Source organism: Triturus cristatus, chromosome 3_2, assembly GCF_964204655.1.
Source record: "Triturus cristatus chromosome 3_2, aTriCri1.1, whole genome shotgun sequence".
In the NCBI taxonomy this organism is placed as follows: domain Eukaryota; kingdom Metazoa; phylum Chordata; class Amphibia; order Caudata; family Salamandridae; genus Triturus; species Triturus cristatus.
The window spans coordinates 135,572,784-135,596,113 of NC_140584.1; the positions used below are offsets into that span (position 1 = coordinate 135,572,784).

The 23,330-nt window shown below is 42.0% G+C and overlaps 1 protein-coding gene across 2 annotated transcripts in view; it reads left to right on the forward strand.

Moving 5' to 3' along the window:
* ANKK1 (ankyrin repeat and kinase domain containing 1) overlaps positions 1 to 16,748 on the forward strand; it is a 238,602-nt gene extending 221,854 nt beyond the window's left edge. For both annotated transcript variants that reach the window (XM_085647356.1, XM_085647357.1), the window contains 2 exons: positions 9,894 to 9,936; positions 15,356 to 16,748. In XM_085647356.1, the coding sequence (XP_085503482.1) occupies positions 9,894 to 9,936; positions 15,356 to 16,662 (1,350 nt within the window). In that variant the 3' untranslated portion in view covers positions 16,663 to 16,748. The remainder of the gene's footprint in view (positions 1 to 9,893; positions 9,937 to 15,355) is intronic.
* Positions 16,749 to 23,330: the final 6,582 nt, after the last annotated feature.

The following is a 23,330-nucleotide window of genomic DNA, read 5'->3' on the forward strand; positions in this document are numbered from 1 at the left end:
CAACTATTGCTCGTGGTTGCCCATATTTACTGTTGTTTTAGCACTCTATAACTTGATGAGATGCGAGGGGGGTGAAAGTGCAGCCTGGAGAATATTGATGCAGAAGGTGCTGACTGCCCTCCTGAGGTGTATGGTGTGGTGATAGCTGCCCTATTGGGGAGATGGTGCAATGCCCCAGTCCAGGGCACACATATTCATCTTTGTCTCAATCAGATGTTTGCTGTTAAGAACGGGACCCACACCTGTTGATAGATGTCCAATCTATCAGCCAGTGTATAAATGAGCTTCTCACAGGAGGCCACCTTAAATATTTTAGTAATCCATTCTATATATGTGGGCAGATGTTGGGAGCACCAATGCCAAAGTATGCATAGTTTGGCCGCAGTTAATTTTGTGACTTATAACTAACCATAGACTGTTATGTTCCCCAACCTAGGCCTGAGTAGCAAAACCGCCTTTTACCTATATTTGTCCTACCTTTCTCTGCATAAAGGTTCTAGCACTGACCTTTTACCAAGTTATGTGCTGAATAAATGTCGATTGGTTTCCTTGAATCTAGCCTCATACATTTTGTATGAGTATTCTTTGTAAAATCCCCTGCACATGACGTACATAACAGGATTAACATACTCTGTATGAAAGTCATGGCTATGTTCATCCTAGAGCGACAGAACTACTTTTCATAATTGCAGTTATTGGTTTAGGCTCATTTACATAATTGTACTCACAACATATCGATTGTGGTAGAAATCCAGATGCTATCCTTGTGGTATAAAACAACTGCACCTTCACTAGATAACTAGAGGAGACACTTCCACGCTGACACAAGACACTGAGGTCCCTGCACGCTGGATCTTCAACACACAGCAGTCTGACATACCTTGCGGGGTGTCCAACTCCTGACCAAGACCGGGTCCTTCATTCTCTCACATCAGGCAATGGGGTTGCCTCTTTCCTAGGGGATTCTTGGCTTTACACCCACACACATGCTAGGTACACCTAGGTAGGGTTTGCATTGTAGGAGTATGCTTGATTACTGTCATGTTTATATGCCTGCACTGTTTTAACACCATGGTAGAATTCTGCCTTCTATTTACTCTGTTGATGCTTGTAATCTCTTACATTTGCTTCTGTCAAATGATTGTCACAGCACACATGTTTTATACTAAAATGATGCTGGTTCAATAAATGCTTATTGAAAACGTCCCCAACACTTATTCTGTGTGTCTCTCTGAGACTAAGCGAGCACGATTGACTGAGTGAAAAGTACTGTACTGTTTCCACAATCCCTGAAGGGTCAATGGTTTCCAGAAACTACTCGCTCCTTGGTAAGGGTAGGGGGTTTATGGTGGCACTGTGAGCTAGCTGGTCTACAGGCTGCGGGGATGTCTGGAATAAGTCTAGACACCAATCCCTTAGTTTATGTTGTCTAACCAACGCGCAGATCCTAAGTATTTTTAGGACTGCACAACAAGACTATTTAAAAAATATCTAAGTCAACAATATTGACTACCTAAGTATCCTTAAAACAAGTGATAAGTAGCAGTAAAAATACCGCAAAACACAATATTTAAACGAACAGCAAAAAATATATCCTACAGTAACTACTACATTATATAAATAGATTATATATGAAATTTATCAACATAAAACTCATATAAATTATACAGTACAAATATGTACATCCCACTTACATTCAACACGTTTTTATATCTCAAATAATATTATTTCTTTACTTAAAATAAATACATATAATATTAAATAATATAAGTTATCTCGAATACAAGCATAAAAAAATTAATTGGTGTTTTCCAAATAAGGACATAACTGAAAACACAAATGAAATAAAGCTGAAAACAACCAATAATATTAAACCATACAAAACTATAGCCAATAAAATAGTTCAACGAATTAAGCAAGCGATATAAAAGACAGAGTTATTAAAGCAAAAAATTGCTCATAAAAACACCAACATTTGAAGAGAAGGAAACTCTTCCAGATTTTACACACAAAACAGAAGCCTGCAACGTACATAGCCATACATCCACTTCTCCAAGTAAGTACTAATTATATTTAAAATATGAAGTTAAATATTTTTTACTTTAAAAAACAATTATTATTAAACATCAAAGACCACAAAAAAATATCAAAAATACTGCTTTAAAAGTACTAAAACAGCAACAGTTAACCTAAACGTCATTAAACATCATAAATACAATAAATAGAACTACTTTTTTTCTTACAACAGAAAAAACACCTGTTTCAAGAGGAAGCATGTCAAAGTAAAAGTTTTCAAGAACACAAAACTTCTCTGAACAACAAACAAGAAAGTAAAAAAAAATCAAAAATATATATTTACCTGTATATTAATAAACAACATTTTTCAAAAAACAATTTTTCTATATTCATATTATTACAGTAAGGTGAAAAATGTATAGAAGGAGACCTTACTGTGTTAAATTGGACACACCTACATTCAAGAAAATACTTCTACTGAACATATTAATTGGAAATGTGCAAACTATTTTTCGAATGCATGTAATGGGAGGGTAACTACCAAATAAACTGTAGTTATTAATGTAAAAGAGTATAACCACCCTCCCAATGTAACAGAAATATAAGTGAGAGAAGTATTAGAAAATATAAGAGAAGCAAGCACTAGTACCCAAGAACAATCAGCACAAGTTAACATCAAAACCCACCTTAAAATGCCTGATAACATGAACTAAAAGGGCCACTAGTGACACCACACCTGCTCCTAAAACATACAGAGCTATAGACACTGCACCACAGCTTACAATGAACCATTAAGAGTAACAATTCCTATTATGTGATAATAAAAGTAATGACAAATGTATACTCAAATGTAATACCTCAACAAATTTACTCAAACTAGCCCAATGTCAAACATGGATGATGGATGGCACATTTAAAATGTGTCCCAAATCTTTCCATCAACTATACACCTTATGGTGAACTTAAAAAAAACAAATATAACTTTTGTGTATGCATTACTTCTACACAAACTAGGCAGTACCTACATGAAACTGCTAAACCACATTAAGCAACAGTTAAAAAACTACTGTCCCCAAAACATTTTTATTTACTTCGAGCAAGCTATGAACAAACTTATACTGACAATGTACCCACACAGCCATACAGGGATGTTTCCATCATTTTAATCAAAGAATATGGCATCACTACAGAAATCGGCACTAAGGGCCTTATTACGAGTTTAGCAGTCCGGAAACCACTGTTTCCGTCATGGCGGTCCGACTGCTGTGACCTCGGCAGTCTGACCTCCTTATTAAGACATTGTTTGATCGCAGTTTGAAAGTCCGGCGGCAAACCGCTGGCCAACTCCAACCACGGCTGCCATGGAATTGGCGAATGAGGCTATGGGAGACTCCGACCACCAGTAAAACCGCCGCCCAATTATGAGCTGCTTTACAGCGGGCGTGACCATGGTGCTCCAACCACCACATCTGAGACAGCAGAAAGGGAGGTTTATAAGGTCAAAACTCAACTCTACTCACCTCTACATTCCTTCTGCTGACATGGAGCCCATTGGACACGTCCTGCTGCTGCTGTACTTGCTCAATCACATAAAAAACCCGCTCCGTCGTGGATGAAATCGACAGAAAGTCATACAACTACCAGTTTCAATAGACTGCTCAGCAAAACCATGTCCTGCAATGGACCAGGCATGGGAGGGGCATGGCCCTAAGTAATTTACATGTTTACAGGGACCCTGTCTGGGTTGTTTCAAAAGAATGATCAAAAATACAACTGTAGGATGCCCTACCTGGCCAAAACACTGGTACTACATAGGCACATTGTACACAAAGGACATGTGTTTGCAAATTATATTCAGTGATAGTGATGTGTGAATTATTTTGTGTTCCACAACATTGCCTCCTCGTCAATAGCACACCTATTAATGTCTCTCATACATATCTTTTGCCCTTTCTCACTTGTCTGGCATGTTACAAATGATCTTCACACATCATGCAGTTTACCATTTCTCAAGTGTTGGTAAAGTGAGATTGAAGTGACTACAAATACCATGAGACCCTGTCACTGCAACTCTAACCAAGATGCTAGACTCCTTTTGCCCCTTCTCACTTGTCTGTCATGTCACAACTGATCTTCACACATCTTGCAACTTACCATTTCTCAAGTGTTGGTAAAGTGAGTTTGAAGTGACTACAACTACGATAAGGCCCTTTCACTGCACCTCGAACCAAGATACTATAGTAAATGTGACATACTCACACTTTACACATCCCAGGTCCTTTTTTGATGTAAAAGAAACATCTGTATGGATGTGCCATTTAAGTGAAGCACATCTTCTTTGCCACAACTCTGTACTGGACTCTCAAAAATCTCCCACATAAAAAGTTAATGTCAGTCAATGGGATTACATAGAATCAATGTGAGAAGCATTTCAAGGGCACAACGGAAACACTCTCTGCAGGATAGCAATGCCTCTATTGGGGAGAACCCTGAAAGGCTGGGGCCCTGGGGCACAGTACATTTTGCACATACCTGACAAACTCAATGTGTACTGGACCTGGGAATTGAAGTATATCAGGGACAATCAACGGCATAACCAAATGTCAAGCATGTGTAGGGAATGTGCAAGTACAACTCATGAAAGGAAACTCAGCACGAACAGCATGTGGCACACATATAGATAAAGTAGCTGTACGGTACACATAGGAAAATGGACACATGTCCATGCAGAACTGCACAAAGGTATGGAAAGTTAACTCCCTCCATGTATGGATAAACAAATATCTAACTTCAACACACCTAACACATATCCTACATACATCAGAGGGAGAAGTGCAACCCAAATGATTTGGGCAGTGGCAAGGCCAAGATGAAATACTTAACCTGTCACCCAATGTCTGCCCCATTTGGATTTTATCCCACATAGACATCCATCCAACATTTCCCCTTGTCCTGTGTAACTCCGGCACTGGCTCCAAGGTCACATCATACAAACCACTTCATCCAGATCAGTAATCAGGGATGAAACAAACAAAACTGTAGTCACACATCGCTAACTATACAATGACATCAAATAGTTAAAAAAGTAATGGCAGGACCAATGTCTTCAAAACTATGAAAAGATTTTAATGACAGTATGTCATAACCGGATTTTAAACAAAGGGCAATGGCCAGTCCATTCAGTGTACATGTGCCACATCACAATGCTGTGCCACCAAACTTGCCCTTACTGACACTATCAAGGAACCTCCTTGCAAAGGGGCATCCATTGGGCATAGCAAGTACCTCGAAGATGGTTGTTGGGATGGGGGCAGAGGTTTTTAGAGGGATGGGTTTTGTTTTGAGAGGGGTTTTTATGTTGTTTTATTTTGTCCTGGGTTCAAGGGGGTGGGGATGCTTTTTCTATCGGGTGGAGTGGGAATTGTAAGGGATGGGTTTGTCCTTTGGAGGGGTTTTTATGTTTTTTTTTATTTTGGCTTGGATTCAGGGGGTGGGGATGGATGCTGGTTTTCTGGGGGGAAGTGGAAAGTAGGAGAGGTGGGTTTGTCCTTGGGAGTGGGATTTATGTTTGTTTTGGCCTGGGTTTAGGGGGGTGGGGATACTGTTTCTCTGGGGTGGAGTGGGAAGTGGAAGGGATGGGTTTGGGTGTTGGAAAGGTTTTTGGGACTTTGGGAAGGGGGTCAGGCTTCATATGGGAAAGGGCATGGGCAAACAAAATATCTTCACGGGGAAATGGGTAGGATGTTCGGGATGGAGTTCGGGATTGGGGGAAGAGGGAGTGGAAGTGTGAGCTGTGTCTCTTTGCACTGTGTGATGTGTTGGTGTCTGTTCTGTGGGTGACTGTGAATGTTTGTGTGTTGTGCCTGTGTGTGCTGTGGAATGTGGCTTTGGAGTGCTTTGCGTCTATTACTGTGTTGTCTGGGGGTAAGAGTGTAGCTGTGGAGGGGTATGTGCCTGTTGCAGTGTCGTCTGCAGGCATGAGTGTGGCTGTGGAGGGCTCTGTGTCTGTTGTTGTGGTGCCTGAGAGTATGCTGGGGTTGGTGGGGTGGAGAGGGAGGTGTGCTGTGTGCATGTATGCTTGAGTTTTTAAAGCATTCCAGGACCTCTGTCCAGTCCACTTCCTTCTATTATACCTGCAGGCATGCTTTCCCAAGGGTAAGTAGTCCGCATGACTGAGTTAGGAAGTATGTATGTCAAACTATAAAGTTGTACTGATCCAACAATACTCCACGGTATAAGTCCCACACTCGCAAATAAATTGCAATGAGGGAGGATGCCAAGGTCAACGGAGGCGCACTCAGATTGCAAGAAAGGCAGTGGCGAAGTTGCAGGTATCACCAGTGCTGATGGAGGAGCAGATGGAGTTTGTCTTGCAGGGCCATGAAAGATTTATTGGAGCAATTGTCTAGGGTCTGGGAGAGGGTTTCGATGCCCGGAAGTCACCATATAGGCCAATCAGGCATATTTCCCCCGATACGAATGCTAGTGTTCCACCAGAGGGGGGCCTCATCGTGCAGACAAGGATCATTTGAGAGGAGTACATGTGCTCACTTCCAGGCCAGGGCCATAGCCCGGAACATTGGATTGGCAGAACATGCCTTGAAGGCACCATATATATAGTGTGGTTGGAGAACGAGTGGACTGTGAGATGTGTGTCTTTCTATCAGAACCCAGTGGGGAGGATCGGCCATCCCCTACTGTATCAAGGCAAGTTACAAGAATTGACACTCTAAAGAATAGTGCTCAACCAAGGGAAGCCCCAGGCCACTATATTTCCTTTGGGCAATCGGCTTGGATGCTTCCAGATGTGGTTTGACAGTGCCCCAAATGAAACCTTTGATGTGTCTAATTAAGGTGTGCCCATTTGGCAAAGACTGCCCTTGTCTGTTCCATCAAGGGCTTGATGTTGTCCTTCATCATGTGATCCAGTGCTAACAAAGACCTTGAGATATTGGAGATCAGCCACCATCCAGAGGAACAGGTAGTCCTGAATAGTGGCAGCTGCTGTGTTTAGGGAGAGGGGTAAAGCCTCTTCGCCCGGTTGATCCTGTACCCTATTATCTGCACAAATCTGTCTATGAGTGCCTTAAGAGCCTGGAGAGGTCTAGGGAGTTTTTTGAGAGTCAACAAAATATCTCCTGCATAAAGGAGGATGGAGGAAGGACCCCCAAGAGTGGGGATGCTCACAATCTCCGGCAATTGATGTATGGCTGCAGCTAATTGTTCCAGGACTAACAAGAAAAGAAGTGGCGAGAGAGGACATCCCTGTCTCATCCCACGTCAGTTTGGGAAGGGGTCAGAAAAGAACCCCCCTACTATTCGCCATCGACATGCCTGCGGGTATGGATACGGTAGGCATGTTGGATCTCAAGGGGCGTGGCAAAACACAGCACCATGAGATAAGAAGTGCCTGCATAATTTTTTATAACCTTCTCAGGAAAGCAGAAAAAGTGGATGCTATTTCTCCTGGTCCTGTCTTCCAGAACTGTAACCTTGTGACTGATGTATCAGAGTTCAGAGTTTCAACACCATCTAGTCGCAGTTGGAATGCCCCAATGTCTGTCCTGATAGATTTAATTGCTGAGGAAAGATCTGTGATCTTCGCATCTATTATTTTGAGTTTGTGGCACACCGCTGTGATCTCCTGCAGGATGCGGTCCATCAGGTGGTCAAAGCATTTGGGTGGCAATAGTGGTGAGGGCTTCCAAAGGGCCACAGCTTCGGTGAACAGCAACTCGGGGATGCCTTCCCAGAGGCCATGGGCAGCAACAGGTGTGGAGCAGTAGTGGCTGGTGTCTGGACTGAGTGAGGGGGCTGGCAACGACAACAACAAAACACAAATAAAAAATAACCTACCTGCTGCATCACCCTCTTCTGCTCATCACCAGTACAGGCTCCCAGAATTCCCTGCGGTAAATCGTGATGCTGCTCTCAGCAGCATGCAAGGAGTATCAGGATTGGTCTGAGCACTCCCACAGAGACTGGGCAACTGTGCCTGCTGTCTGCAACCCAGCAACACAGTGTGGGTTGGAGACAGCTTCAGTGTGCATGTTGGGTTGGCTGTCCTGAGACGGCCGGCCGAACCCACATGCACACTGACAACAGTGCCTACCACTCCCCCTACGTGGCTGCCCCCACGATGGCCCTTCCCCCTTGACTTACCCAGGAGAGAAAGATAAATTGATAATAAACCAGGGGTGATATTCACAAGAAACTGTCGGAGAGCACCCTTGCAGCATATCGCAAGGGTACCTACACATAAACAATCAATGATGGCGATTTGGAACTTCTATGTGTGCTACAGAATGCAACACATATAGAAGTTGCGAAACATAATTTTTCAATGATTTTTTATGTGCAGGAAGGGACACCTTCCTGAACCTGAACAATCCCTACTGGTGATTTGCTGTTTCTATGTTTGCAGCAACAACAAAAACAAAGAGAAATGAATAATTTCTCCTCATTTCACCTATTTAAGACAAGGTTTTCCCTAGTCTTATTTTTGGCTCTGCCCCCCATTTACTTATAAATAGGGAGCAGCATCAAAAAGCAATGGACGTTGCGGTGGAACACTCACACAAACAACCATTGCCCGCCCCTTTGCCGCAGCGGACTGCTGAGGTAAGGGGCATATTGACAAGGGCCTATTAAACCATGTTAAGAGGCTTAACACTACCTTGTAAACATGGACCAGGGCATTGCGCTTCAAGGAACATCATTAAAAGTGACTTTCCTGTGGCGCTATGCCCGTGTAAGTATGCCCCTTGGGTTGTTATCATTTTATTTTTCAATTTTTTTCAGCTCTTGTTGGGGAGGGGGGCGACGCTCTTCTGCTGTAGAGGAGGAGCTGCCACTGGTGTGGAGGAAAAGGCAGGGGCACCAGCCCCCACCAGATTCCACCCAGCAAACCTGACCCCGCAGGTCCGCATGGGCTGTGAGTCCTAGCACAGGGGGCCCAGGAGGACATGCTCTAGGAGGGTGCAGAAGCTGACCTTGGTGTTCTGATGGATGAGAAGGGAGGCCAAGGGAGTTGCTTCCTCAGGCCGGTGGAATGTAGTCCAGAAGCTGGATGAGAGATGGGGCATAGGGTGGCCTCAGGATCCATAAGAAGGCATGGAAGGAAGGCAATGTCTGACACAGCAGGCCAATCAGGTAAATAAGAGCAAGCATTTTGGGCCACAGCAGAGCAGGTCGGGCCATTAAGAACAGATGAGAGCAGGTCAGCAGCGCTAGGTCAAGGCTGGGTAGATCACACTCGCAGCGGCGCAGGAGACCACCAACAAGGTCTACTGAATGAGCCAAAAGGAGACAGCCATGGCAAATTTCTAGGGCATGGCATCATGTGTTTCACTCTTTCTCACCCAAGCAGATGCAGACTAACCTTTAGAAAATTCCAGACATGTTCTACCTGGGTTGGTGTCCCATAAATGGCACAAAAGAATCTCATGTCAGGTTCACCTGATATAGCTGACTCTGTCAGTATTTTCAACAGCCTTAGAAAGCACTAACCTTTCAGAATATTTCCTACATCCAATCAAAAAAGTCATATTTTTTATTATCTAAAGCCTCAACATTTTAGCATCTTTCTAGATGTTGCATCTCTCATGTTCAAGGTGTATAGAATCCAAGCAAAAGGTAATGTAACCGGATCGAAGGCAGTACCAGATGCATTATGGGCCGAGAATATATGGGTCAGTAAACCATTTTCTCTATCAAAACTAGAAGCCTATGAACTCACATTGAATATGCAGTAGAAAAACTTTGTGATCGGAAAATTGTTTTAAAATTGCAAGAAAAATGTACATCACATTTAAATAGAGTATAACACTTTTGTTCTTTCTCTTTCTCTCCCTCGCTTGCTTATTATGGTCTAAAAGAACAGCAACACGTCATCAGGTTCCCAGAGCACATGCAGTAGTGGTAAGTAATACTATCTATTGTCTGTTAATAGTTTCAACACGCGTAGCATTTTATTCTGTCAGTTGACAGCACATAGCTTGACAAACTTTTATCCATGATTCACAGTAACTAACTAACAACTAGTTAAGGAGAGTTCATTCTAAAACTAACTCACTTTCAATTAAGAGGAGGGTAGGTTAGAAGCAAAGTAGGAATTCCTGCGATTCTTCATTTTAGGGTACACGCAGAAAAAGTTTCTGACTTACATTCATTTTTGTGTCTCATATCCTTAGACCTCACTTCTGTACCTCAACATCTTAGCTAACCAACAATAGTTGCATATTAGCAACGAGGCGATAAAAAATTTCTCGCCGCTTTTGCGTCCGTTTTCGGGCGAAAAGCGGCGATAATTTTATCGCCTAATCAGCAAGGTCACGCTATCGCGTGAAACCTTGCATTAGCACCTGAAATCTGAATGCCCATCTTTGCATCTCTAATGAGATGCAAAGTGGCCATTCCTGCCCTGACATGACTGGAGAAGTGTCGCTAGGCGACATTTCTCCTATCATCAAGCCCCACGGTATGAAGCATAGCGGCAAGAAAAGTAGCGATAACCCCTGTTATCGCTACTTTCCTTACGCCTTCTTCAGGACTGACTTAGCCTTGATATCCTATGGAAGGTGGATATCATGGCTAAGTTTGTCTTGCCCTATCATCAAGCTAACGCCAAACTTCGTGAGATTATCGCTGGGTTTCCAGCGATAATCTCACGTTTGGCAGTTAGCGCTAGGATTTTTATCGCTTTTGAGATAAGCGTTGCTAATAGCACGCTATCTCAGCGATAAAAATCCACGTTAGCCGGCGATAATTATCCTAGCGCTAAGTTCGCTTAGCGATAATTATCGCCGGTCCTTGATGATATGCCCCAATAGTTTTTCCATTTGTGAATCAGGTGCATTTACTTTTCCTCAAAATAATTCAATGTTAAAGGAAAACCCTCAAATACATTTAGTCTCCTTGAGTTTATGCTTTTAGTACTATCAGTGAGCGCCACTATCATTCGTATTTTGTATTCTCAACACAAAAATTCACAATTGCACCAAATAAATTGTCTGCCATTCATAATCTCACTCAGCTGTGTTTAAGGAGCAGATAAAATGCATAATTCTTTTCTGACAGCATCCAGTTGTTGGAAATCAGGATGTTTTTACCCCAGGGTCTCAAACTTAATAAAAGCCGGGGGTAAGCTCCCACACAGTCAAAGCAATCTGGTACATAAAAGTAAAAGCAAGTTTCTATATAAAATTCTGAGTTTAACTTTGGTGGCTTGGCACAAGCAGTGAGGACTCCCTCAAAGAAAAGTGCACGGGGTACATATACAGAGATACCAAACAATATTACAATTGAAAAATAAAATGTTAACATTTCCAAATTTACCCCAGGGAACTCAAACTTAATAAAAGCCGGGGGTAAGCTCCCACACAGTCAAAGCAATCTGGTAGATAAAAGTAAAAGCAAGTTTCTATATAAAATTCTGAGTTTAACTTTGGTGGCTTGGCACAAGCAGTGAGGACTCCCTCAAAGAAAAGTGCATGTGGGAACATATACAGAGATACCAAACAATATTACAATTGAAAAATAAAATGTTAACATTTCCAAACCAATTAAGGTAAGAGTAGTAAAGTTTAATGTTTAATGATTACAAAGATGCCAAATTGGCAATAAGAGGGCGTAGAGATCAAGACTTGTAATACAATTAAAATACATCCACAGAAATTCATAGAAATATAAAATCCAACAATCAAATAGATGCAGCTGACTCCACCCTAGCTACAACCTGCAGCCTTCCATCAATGGAACGAGGTTGGGTAAATGCTTTTCAATCCCAGTTCATTTTAATGGACCAGGAGATGGGCACCCCTTCTGGCTGACTCTAAGTTTATTGACATTGACAAGGTTTAGTGGTTTGTCCAGGTCAACAGTTTTGCCTTTGCTGCTGGAAGTTGCAGTTAAGCGATACTCCAATAGTTCAGATTCCTTTGTTGACTGTTCCTTCGGCACACCCGAACTTTGCACTCAAAAGCATCAAGAGGGGCAAATCAGGAAAATGTAATCTCCGAGTTAGTGTCTTTTGCTGGATGACCTTGGCACCTTGTGCCAGCCTTGCAGGAGTTAAAATGTCTGAAGTGACATATTTCAGCAACGTTCTATATTTTCTTCCCTGATCCACTAAACGTCCTCACATTATACAGCACTGCTTCCTGGGTGCAAGGCTGTGAGCAACCTAGGAAATGCTCTTCCCTATTTTCATGCAGACCTACAGTCAATGGAGCTGGCCTTGCAGGTTGTCTTCTAGGTGGATGCAGCATCTTCCATTTTGTGTGTCTTCCATTATTCCCAGATACAGGGGTCCAGCTTATATAGTAGGGAAGCTCCTTCTTGATATAGCTGACCCCTTTTACTTGTGGGTAGTGAATAAGGGGCTATCTTCCCTAGCACTGAAGCTATTCTTTCAGCTCCAGAGATTCAAAAGAAGCATGAGTCAAACGCCTCAGTCATTTTCTGTGTAGAGTGGATTTATATTTTGCCAGCAGACAGTCTTTTGAAACCTTCAGTTAGAAAAAACACTCTATGGTGTGGGTGTTAGTAGCATAAGAATTTTACTCAAAAACTGGAAGTGACGTTGTGGTGGCGATAGGGGCTTGTAAATATACCCCATTGTGTGTTCTTGTTGCATGTAGGCTGTTGTGTTTTCTAAGTTAACTAACCCGTGCCATTCTGTTTAGGGCTGCATAACCATAAATATGATATTAGCTCGTAGGAGATGCCCCCGTGTGCCACACCAGGAAAGGGAAGTGATTATGAAGCACAACACATTTTTCCTAATCCAGTGGCACCTAATCCCAATGCAGACACACTGCAGAAAAAAGGGAAAACAGAAGGTGAGAAACCGAGTTTTCATAAGCAGCAAAAGATAACAGAAATACAAAGGAGAGTCAGACCTGTCTGGGGGAAGATAGAAAATGTTAGTGAGAGGGTTTGACAATGTATGACAGGAAGTGAGTGAACACAAGGATCCATAGAGCTGAAAATAAAATTAAGAAAAAATGGATAAAGAAAGCAGGCATGAAAGAGAGCGAGCGAGATAGATATAGAGAGAGAGAGGGAGAGAGCAATTTAAGACGTACAAAGTGATAAAAGAAGATATGAAATAGATATATAATGGTCAGAAGAGGAAAATGGCGGTCTGGATAGAAGAGAGGTTTTGAGAAGTGCAGCTAAATGCAAGTGTTATGAAGGTAGTAAAATAGAGAAGACGGATGAATATTGACAACAGAAAAATGACAAGTGAATAGGCAGGTAATAAAAAGAAACATGATACCGAGAAGGGAAGAATACCAAGTAGAGGATGAGTGAAGGTAGTACTAACAACATCTCTAAAGAACACTACATACATTGACAACTGAAATAGGGGTATTTGTGACAAAATGGAAAGCTATAAATAAAGACAAAATAGAAAAATTACATAAATACAGCGACAAAAATCATCAAGGGTAGAGATAACAATGGGGAGGCAATGTGAGATGCAGAGATAGAAATGCGTGGAGAGATAAAGAAAATGCAGAGGTAGAGGAGAAGTAGACAGAAAGGGTATGTACAGCAAAATAGGGAACAAGGTTTGAAAAAGGGAACTAAAGTGAAAGTTGAAGATAGAAGTGAACGATAAAATGACAGGCAGTCAAGAGTGGAGGTAAAAGAGGAAATAAGAACGTGTGATGTTTGGAGAGAAGGGGAAAGAAGAAATATTTGAGAAAACGTGGTGAATTCCTGTATGGCCATCCTTTCAGAAACTGATTGGTAAATTAGCATTTGATAACAGGTGCAAATATACCTAGGTTTAGATCAGAAATTCCCTAACATCAGTGCTTTTGAATGTTTTCAAAGCATCCATGCCATGTCAGATTACTGGATGTGTGACTGCTAAACATAAAAGTTGGACAAGTTGATAAGTGACAATCCACAGAACACCTTGCTGCTAAAAACATGTATGCAAGCACAGAATGACTACTCTAAAATTCAAAGGGAGGACCTGAAGACGGACTAAGATTACCTAATGAGCAAAGAAACAAAAGTAGCTCAAAACCTTTCATAAACACAGCTAGTACTGCGAATGTAATAATCATGGAACTGAATCTCTTGTATACTTAGCAAAAATGGGAACCATAGTGGAAATCATATTATGTACACATATCACTTGCATTTGTGAAGGACGTTAAAGTTACATCAGTTACTTATTCTGATTGTCCAGCTCATTATCAAGTGGAAAGTGTTCGATACAGTTACCCAAGTGAAAATGTGTGTTTTGCAAGCATTATCTTAGTATGCTAATGTGCTTCTTGTATTATTCTTCAGGCTAGGGCCTCTGATAAACCTGTAGTGCATCTCAGACACAGTACAGCTAAATAAAGATCACATTTGCTGGTAACTCATTCCAGTGATATTGCAGATGATACTCGAAATATGACTTTGATATCCCAAGTGCTAATGCAAGTGTATTTGTTATAAGCATATCTGTGATATCACACTGCTGATGTAAGTATATATGTTATAAGCATATCTGTGATATCCCAAGTGCTAATGCAAGTGTATTTGTTATAAGCATATCTGTGATATCACACTGCTAATGTAAGTATATATGTTATAAGCATATCTGTGATATCCCAAGTGCTAATGCAAGTGTATCTGTTATAAGCATATCTGTAATATCACACGTGCTAATGTGAGTGTATTTGTTATAATCATATCTGTGATATCATAAGTGCTAATGTAAGTGCATTTTTTATAATCATATCGATGATATCACACTGCTAATGTAAGTGCATTTGTTATAAGCATATCTGTGATATTACAAGTGCTAATGTAAGTGTATTTGTTAAAAGCATATCTATGATATCCCAAGTGCTAATGTAAGTGCATTTGTTATAAGCCTATCTGTGATATTACAAGTGCTAATGTAAGTGTATTTGTTATAAGCATATCTGGATATCCAAAGTGCTAATGTAAGTGCATTTTTTATAATCATATCGATGATATCACACTGCTAATGTAAGTGTATTTGTTATAAGCATATCTGTGATATCACAGTTGATAATATACGCATGTTTGTGACATCACAGATGCTAATATAACCCTTTCTGTGATATCACACCTGTTAATATGAGCATTGTGCTAAAGTGAGCATTCGACGAAATCATAGGTGCTAATATAAGCATTCCAGTGATGTCATGAATAATAATAATCATTCCTTGATGTCTGGTGGTTGACAGCAATGTTAAAGTGTCAATTCTTTGCAATGCATGAGTCTTAGGTACGTTTGTGGAGGTCACAAGTTTCCTTAAGTGTTAAAGGACTAACCTTCTTATTCTCTCACAATTTTCAGGAACAGAGGAACTGTTGGCACATTTGAACCGTGAAAGTGGTCAGTATATAACTGATGTTGACATAAGTCGCCTGCATGAAAACGATTTTACTTTGCTCCACTTTGCGGCCGTGCAAGGCAATGAAGGCACAGTGACTTACCTGCTGGATCGCGGGGCGAATGTGAACAGTCAAACAGTTAATGGTTTCACACCACTCACCCTGGCAGTGCAGAGAAAACACCCAAACGTTTGCTCCATTCTGATTAAGCGTGGAGCTGATGTCAACATGAGTGATGATGAAAAGTGGTCGCCTTTACATTTTGCAGCGCAGGCTGGCGATGATAGGATTGCTAGACTTTTGCTGGACAACCAGGCCTTGGTCAATGCCCAGGAAGATGATGGATGGACGCCTCTCCACCTGGCTTCCCAAAATGGCTTCTTGAATGTTGTTAGAGTGTTGTTTTCACGACACTGTGCCCCAAACATTCTGGAGAATGACGGTAAAACAGCACTCCACCTGGCGACCTACTTTGGCCATGCTGACCTTGCCAAATTTCTTGTGAATCAAGGAGCAGACACGAACATCAAACAGGAAAATGGCAGGACAGCACTGCACATTGCAGCTGATAAGGGTGAAGTTAGGATAATGCAACACCTACTAGGAAGGGGGGCCACTGTCAACTGCCTTGACTCAAGTCTTTATAGCCCTCTGCATATGGCCGCCGTGAAGGGAAATAAAAATATCTGTACAAAACTGATCAAACATGAAGCCAATGTCAACCTTAAAACTTTACAAGGATGGACACCACTGCACTTGGCAGCCTATAAGGGAAACATTACCATCATAAACCTGCTTCATGAAAAGCATGCCAACATCAATGCCAAAGGCGATATGAACTGGACCCCCCTACACTTGGCAGCTCGCTACAGCGAGGAGCCAGTGGTTGCACAGCTTTTGAGTCTTGGTGCGGATCCCAATCTTGCAGAATTATCAGAGTGGACACCTCTGCACCTGGCCGTGCAGCGCAGCTCCTTTCACAGCACTATCTCTCTTCTCAATCATTGGGCAGATGTCAATGCGAAGAACAAGTTTGGCTGGACGCCATTGCACATAGCTGCCCTCAATGGCAATGCCGCCATTGCAAAGACTCTTCTCAGATCGGGTGCTGTTCAAGATATTGAAGACTCTTGTGGCTGCACTCCACTCCAGCTGGCAGTCAGGAACAACAGGACCAATGTACTTGGTATACTGGAGGGCACAGAGGGATTATGTAGTGGGTCAGAGGGGGACAATGAATCAACATCTGGCTCTTTTGGTATGAACTGATTATGAAAGATGGATCATCATTTAAAGATTGATGTTGCAAAGATGCTGATTATGTTTACTAATTTGCAAAGACTTAATTCCGACTTTTCTGTGTGTCGTATGTGTTTACCAACAATTACTGTTTCTGCATGCCTCTGATCAAAATTGCTCCTTACAACACAGGCAGATCATTAATGGAGAGAACCTTTTCTCACTGAAGATTGTTCAATTTCCTACCTCACAATGGAATGTATAGACTGGGACCTTAATATAAACACAGGTTCTGGGTAGCATAAAGATTGACATAATCAGAGAGAGGAGCTACATAGAGGTCCAGTGACTTGTGCGCCTGAAAAATACACTAAATCCCACAAGAGTCACTTTTCCTATAATAGATTGGCATCGAAAGAAACAATGGTTGTTCTAATATTGTGATGACTGGGAACAGTGTGTCCTGTGCTTGGTGCCCTCACACACCTCAAAGGATGTCATGCTTCATCATTGGGCTATTGCTCCTCGTCGAGCCGGTGCTGCAATGCCCTACGGGTCCCCTGAAGGATCACTTGTGCGGAGACCTTTTCAGGATAAAGCCATAAGGGTGCACGGGGGTGAGTGGCGGTGGTGTCCTAACATGAAGTTAAAAAATGACTGGAGGGGTGCCTGGAAAAGTTTATTAGAAAGATAATCCCTCTGTCATTAGTGAAAACCAAAAAGGTGGTGCTGCTGTGAGGGAGATAATGGCCCTCTGTAGCTAGGTTTACAACACACCCCTATTGGGTATGTTTTTAGGTCAACATGTTTTGCGCAATGTAATGGTCTCAGGGGGAGATCCCATGCACTTCTTCAGGACGAGAAAGAAAGAGTGTGGTGATAGATGAGAAATATATGTGGCCTGTAATAATTAATCTAGCACCACATAGAAAGTAAGGAAGTAGTATTTCAAGTAAGTTAAGCTGGAAAACTTCCCCATGAGAATCAGCTGAGGGTTCCCTCGAGATAGTTCCTCGTAGGTTTTGAAGGCCCGTGCACCTACCCGACCTCACGCCGTCTCCTCTGCCTATCCTTTCCTTTCCTATAGGAACAGTGACTCTCATAGGACATAGCGTAAAGATTGTCCTGACGGTACTATTTACTTTGGTGCCACATTAGTTTCAAGCCAGAGACTTTAACAGGCTTCATTATTCACAGCTAAAAATTAACTTTCTATTTTATGGTGACGGCCATAATGATAAAACCATGCTGGTGATGTCACAGGAGGAGCATGAAACAGTGACATTTATAGGATTTTTGTGATGTAGGTGCATTTCATGCCATTCTCTGACAGGTATCTTCTCAGTGTATTGAATTTTGGTTGAATTCTGAAACTTTATACTGGGATCTAATGCTATCTGAGATGCACTCCACCAATTCCCATCTGTCGGTTTCACTGCCTTCCTGCCTAATTCACAAATTTGGTGTGATTCCTTAAATGTTGATTATCCTTTTCTTATCAACACAGGACTTTCCACCCTTTCCCAATCTCCCACTCTCAATCTGCACTCTTCACTAGAGGGTTTATTGCCAATTTTCTTCATACTTAATGCATTAGAAATAATTTCAGCTGTTTGCCAAACTTCTTTTACATTGCTCCCTTCATGAAACAACTTTACCATCCAAAATGGACACAATTCAGTGGACGCTATCCTTCCCCTTGTAAGTTCAAAAAGACTTTTGCTGGTGGCTACATGGGGTGTGATGCAATGAATTCTTGATCGCTTCATCCACACACATATTGTGCTATTCGCAACGTGAATACAATCCACTAGCACTTTATTGTAGCACTCTACTTTACTACTGATTTGTGGGTGATGCAAGGGTGTCCTGACATAATTAACACCACACTTATTCAAAAATTGAAGCATCTTTGTTGAAACAAATTGCCCCCCATTGTCAGTCAAGATTTCCCACAGAAATCCTTCTCGGACCAAAATCTTTTTTAAACAATCAATTACACTTCTGGTAGTGGGGACCGTAATCGGTTCAACTTCAACCCATCTTTTCAAATGATCTATTACCACTATGAAATATTCCATGTTAGGCGGTAAAATATGATAAGGCCCTAAGAAATCAAGACCTAGTATTTGCTGTGCTTTATTCAGTGAAGAAACAAGTGATTCTACAGTACTCTCAGTAACCAACACCTTATCACTTCTATCACATCTTGTGCGCATCTTGACACCAGCCTTCCATTTCTGTCTGCAGGTCCATTGACACAGTGGTAAATACATTTTGATACATGTTGGGATATATTTTCTATCATAAGCTACAATAAGACACATGAGTCTCTATGTATTATATCTTCCCATACCATATATTTGGCCACACCAATGACTTATCTGTGTCTAATCCTTTGGCAAACTCTACATTGATGTTTTCTACAGTATGTAAGTGATCCAGCGCGAGACTGGGAAATGGGTAACAGCATGTACCGATATCATCCCTGCGTCACAGACCCGTCATCACGCACACTCATTCATACATGCATTCATTGGTGGGGCCCATAACACCAACTCACACACGTCACCATTCACGAGTCTACAAACACAGGAGGGATGAATAATTCAAGCGCTGGACATGTGGGGAAACACCTTATAACCTATAGGGAGAGAAAAGTTATTTCTACAAAATATACATTAACATCCTTCGCCTATAGATACCTAATCTTAAACATCAAGGCACTCCACCCACTTGGTCGGCGGACCAATTAGTTGGATTGGTTGATGGTGACTTAGAACCAGCTAAAACACATTTTAAGAATCAGAATCCTTATTTCTCTTAATGAAAAACCACAAACTCATATTTTCTTGTTAATCAATATTTGTTTATCTAAAATTCCATAATGATTTATATTAGCATTCTGTCTTGTCAAAGTTCAGATTTTCTAGATCAATTTCAGTAAATCACAGAACATCATATTGACCTAATCTGGCTATTTGGGATCCTCTAATTCATTGGCTCTGCATAACCAAGTTTGTCGTAAATTGTCCGAATAAAGCAGGCCAAGGCTCAAAGTCCAAAGTCATCTGCTCAGCACGTTGCAGTCCCTAATTTATCAAAGGACCAGAAATCGTGCAAGCATCTATCATAGCCTGTGGGGTTTGGAAAAGTTTACAGTCATCAAGCGGTCGGGCAGCATCTGGACCAGCAAGAAAAAGGCATCGCTGTCTGATGAGAGAGTTTTCTACTCACTATCCCACTATCCTTTTATAATGAAAACCAGGTTAACATGATACAATTTTAGGCCAAGAACAGTGGTGATTGGTTGGTTAGGATCGTCCAATTCTTTTTCCCAGATTCTCAGTACAGTCCGAGGGGTTAGGTCACAAGTCCGCTCTAGTATCGGCTTGTTCCGGTTTACTATAAGGTTGATTGTTCCCTTATCTTGGCAGACCACCAATTTCTTATCCTTGACCGGAAACATAATGAGTAAAGGTCGCTAAGAAGTTCACGATATTGTCTGTACATGCGCAGTTGACTCTGCACCTCACGAGATGGTGGCCACTTCTGCGTGCGGTGTCATCCACCATCTTGAATTAGGCCCAGATGTCAACTTAAGCGAAACAAACACAAAGAATAATTATTTCATAGAAATGGTGATTCTAACGTTAACCCCTTACTAATCCCTCTATGTGCTTGTATTTATCTAGCATATAGCGACATTTAAAGCTATTATATTCACCCTTTCCGATCGTCCACGAAGATGCAAACGTCACAAAGCAACATATCATGCGATATTCTATAACCACATATATTATTATTAATATGCGTACAGATTTTAATTATAAGAGTTATTTAGCCATGCAAATAGCAAATCCCACATGTAGTTTATGTTCTTAAAATGTTGATCAGAATACATGCAACACTCGTTTAATAATATTATAGTTTTTAGATTATATAATTAGTATTTTCATGCAAGAATAGAGGAGGTATACAACATTTTGCACTACCTGCTCCATCATAAGATATGTCTAGCCATTGGGGAGACAGCATGACATACCTATACTAAGACACTTTGTTTTATCTCATCTTATATTTTTTATTTTATTTCTGTAATTGTTTCTTATAAAGCATTAAGCTAGCTAGGTGTACAGAAGGCCGCTTTACATGAAACAAGGCAGATTCTTTGGGGAGGTTACACTAGTAAAGAAAGAAATATATATTTCTGAAAGTAGTTGACAGCTGGAGGGAGCAGAGTTGTCAGAGGTGAGGAAGGGAGAGAGGTGATGGGAAGAGAGGAAGGTTTTCCGTTCTTTCCTGATGTGTCAAACAATCAATCAATCCATATTTGTAAAGGGCAACTTATTACCTGTGAGAGTCTCCAGGTGCTAGGATCTCGCAGAGATCAGTTGAACAGCCAGGTCTTGAGTCCCTTTCTGAATTCCAGGTGAGAGGAGGAGGTTCGGAGGTGGAGGGGAAGGTCGTTCCAGTGCTCGTTGGCAAGGTAGGCAAAGGAGCACCCTCCACTGTGGCTTTTTCAGATGTGGGAAGTGTGTGCGATGGTACAGGAGGTGGATCACAAGTGTTGGGATGGTCGGTAGAACTTCAGGCAGTGGTTGCGATATGCTGGTCCTAGGCTGTGGAGGACCTTGTAGGCGTGTATCAGCAGCTTGAGTTCGCATCTTTTCTGGATGGGGAGCCAGTGGAGGTTCCTGAGGTGTGGGGTGATGTGGGTCCATTTGGGGAGGTCGAGGATGAGTAAAGCAGCCGTGTTCTGTATCGAATAGAGTCGCTTTAGGAATTGGGTGGTAATTCCTACAGAGAGCGAGTTGCCATAGTCCAGTCGGCTGGTGACTAGAGGTTGACCCTCTCGGGTGAGTAGCGCGCTTCACAATTCCCTGATTGATTGATTGTGGAACCAGGTGGAGGAGACTGCATTGATCTGACATTTCATGGTGAGTTTGCTGAATGATGGCAAGGTTGTGGGCGTAGTCTGTTGGTCTGGATGTGGGTCCGAGTTTGGCGGACCACCAGGTGTCGTTCCATGGGGAGATTTTGTTCCCAAAAAATCAGCACTTCCGTCTTGTCCGTGTTAAGTTTCAGGCAGTTAGTCTTCAACGAATCGGCAACACTTATCATGCAGCTGTGGAAGTTAGTCCTAGTGGTGGAAGGGTCTTCTGAGAGTGAGAGGATGAGCTAGGTTTTGCCTGTGCAGGATATGATGTTGACACCGTGGGCTCTGATGATGTTGGCTAGGGGCGTCAACGTAGGTGTTGCACAGGGTTGGAAAGAGGGATGAACCTTGAGGGACAACACAAATGTGGTTCTTGGGTTCCGAGGTGGGGGCGTCATCCTGAATCCCGATGTGGTGGAATCTCTTGATGAGGGTGTGGTGGGAGACGGTGTCAAATGCTGCTGAGAGGTCGAGGAGAATCAGGGAAAGCAGTTTCTCCCCAGTCGAGGAGGGTCCTGATGTCGTCGGTGACAGCTGTGGCAGCAATAAGGGCAGCCTCCGTGCTGTGGTTGGAGCGGAACCCAGATTGGGAGATATCCAGTAGGTTGTTGCTCTCCAGTCATTTGGTGAGCTGACGGTTGATAGCCTTCTAGAGGACCTTGGCGGGGATCAGGATCAGAGAGATATGACGGTAGTCCTTGAGGGGGTAGTCTCAGATAAAGGAGAGTTGTTCCTGATATTGAGGCAATGAGAAAATAAGGCCTGTGTACTTTTTCCTTTCCTTGCTTGTAGATCTACCGTTTTATCAGTTTGGGAGACAGTCATGTATGGGAGGGCTAGAAAGATGTGTTACTTAATAGCCTTTATGTGATGCATTAAATTAATGTGAACTTAATATGTGCTGATGGGAGTGAGTGCAAACTCGGGCTCAGGTGGTCAGAGAGTAATTTGTTCAAGCTTGCACTAGCTACATTTAGTATTCTCCTCCTACTTCTTGCCCAACGTCTAAGAAAGGATTCTCCAAGGAGGTCTAGGAGAGAAAGATTGATGCCACATTTTCAGGAGAACCACTAATTATGTAATACGCTCACCTCAGCTTCATGGCATGCTCATTTACCACCTCCCTGTAATTCTGAAATTAGTTGGCCATTTCGAACCTGAATGGGGCAGCCATATTATGCAACACTGTGGTTTATTGTTTTCAACAGTACTAAATGTACGTTGACCTTGAGGGTGAGTGTTTACCTTTAATCTTGTCTGTTGCATTGTCACAATATAAGGAGTCTAAGCTTAGCATCCATCTCAACTGATAGTCTGCTCAGCACTTGCTTTCAGGCTATTGGGGGCTGAGATAGTTCATGTGAATTTGCCAGATGTGGATTCAGACCATTCTTCGATTGAACATCTTCAGTGCATCATCCTTTGGCCAAGTCTCACTCGCAAACAGTGGAAATATCTAGGCATGGGGGACGTCCAGAATTAAACTATGGTTTTCAATGATTTACTACGGAAAAAAACAATACCAAGAGATTGTAAAATAACATAAGAATACGGTGGGCTTGACAAGTACAAAGCAATGGGCATTTCATATACCCCTTCCTTTCTCTTTATTTCTCTTTTCTAAGGCTTAGCCCCATGCCCCGGCAACAAACAGTAAATATTGGAATATTCAAAAGCTTATTTCTCTGGTCGTAAGCCATGTAATTATTCCCTTACAAATGTGAACTAAATACATGATTTTGTAATAAATAATGGGCAA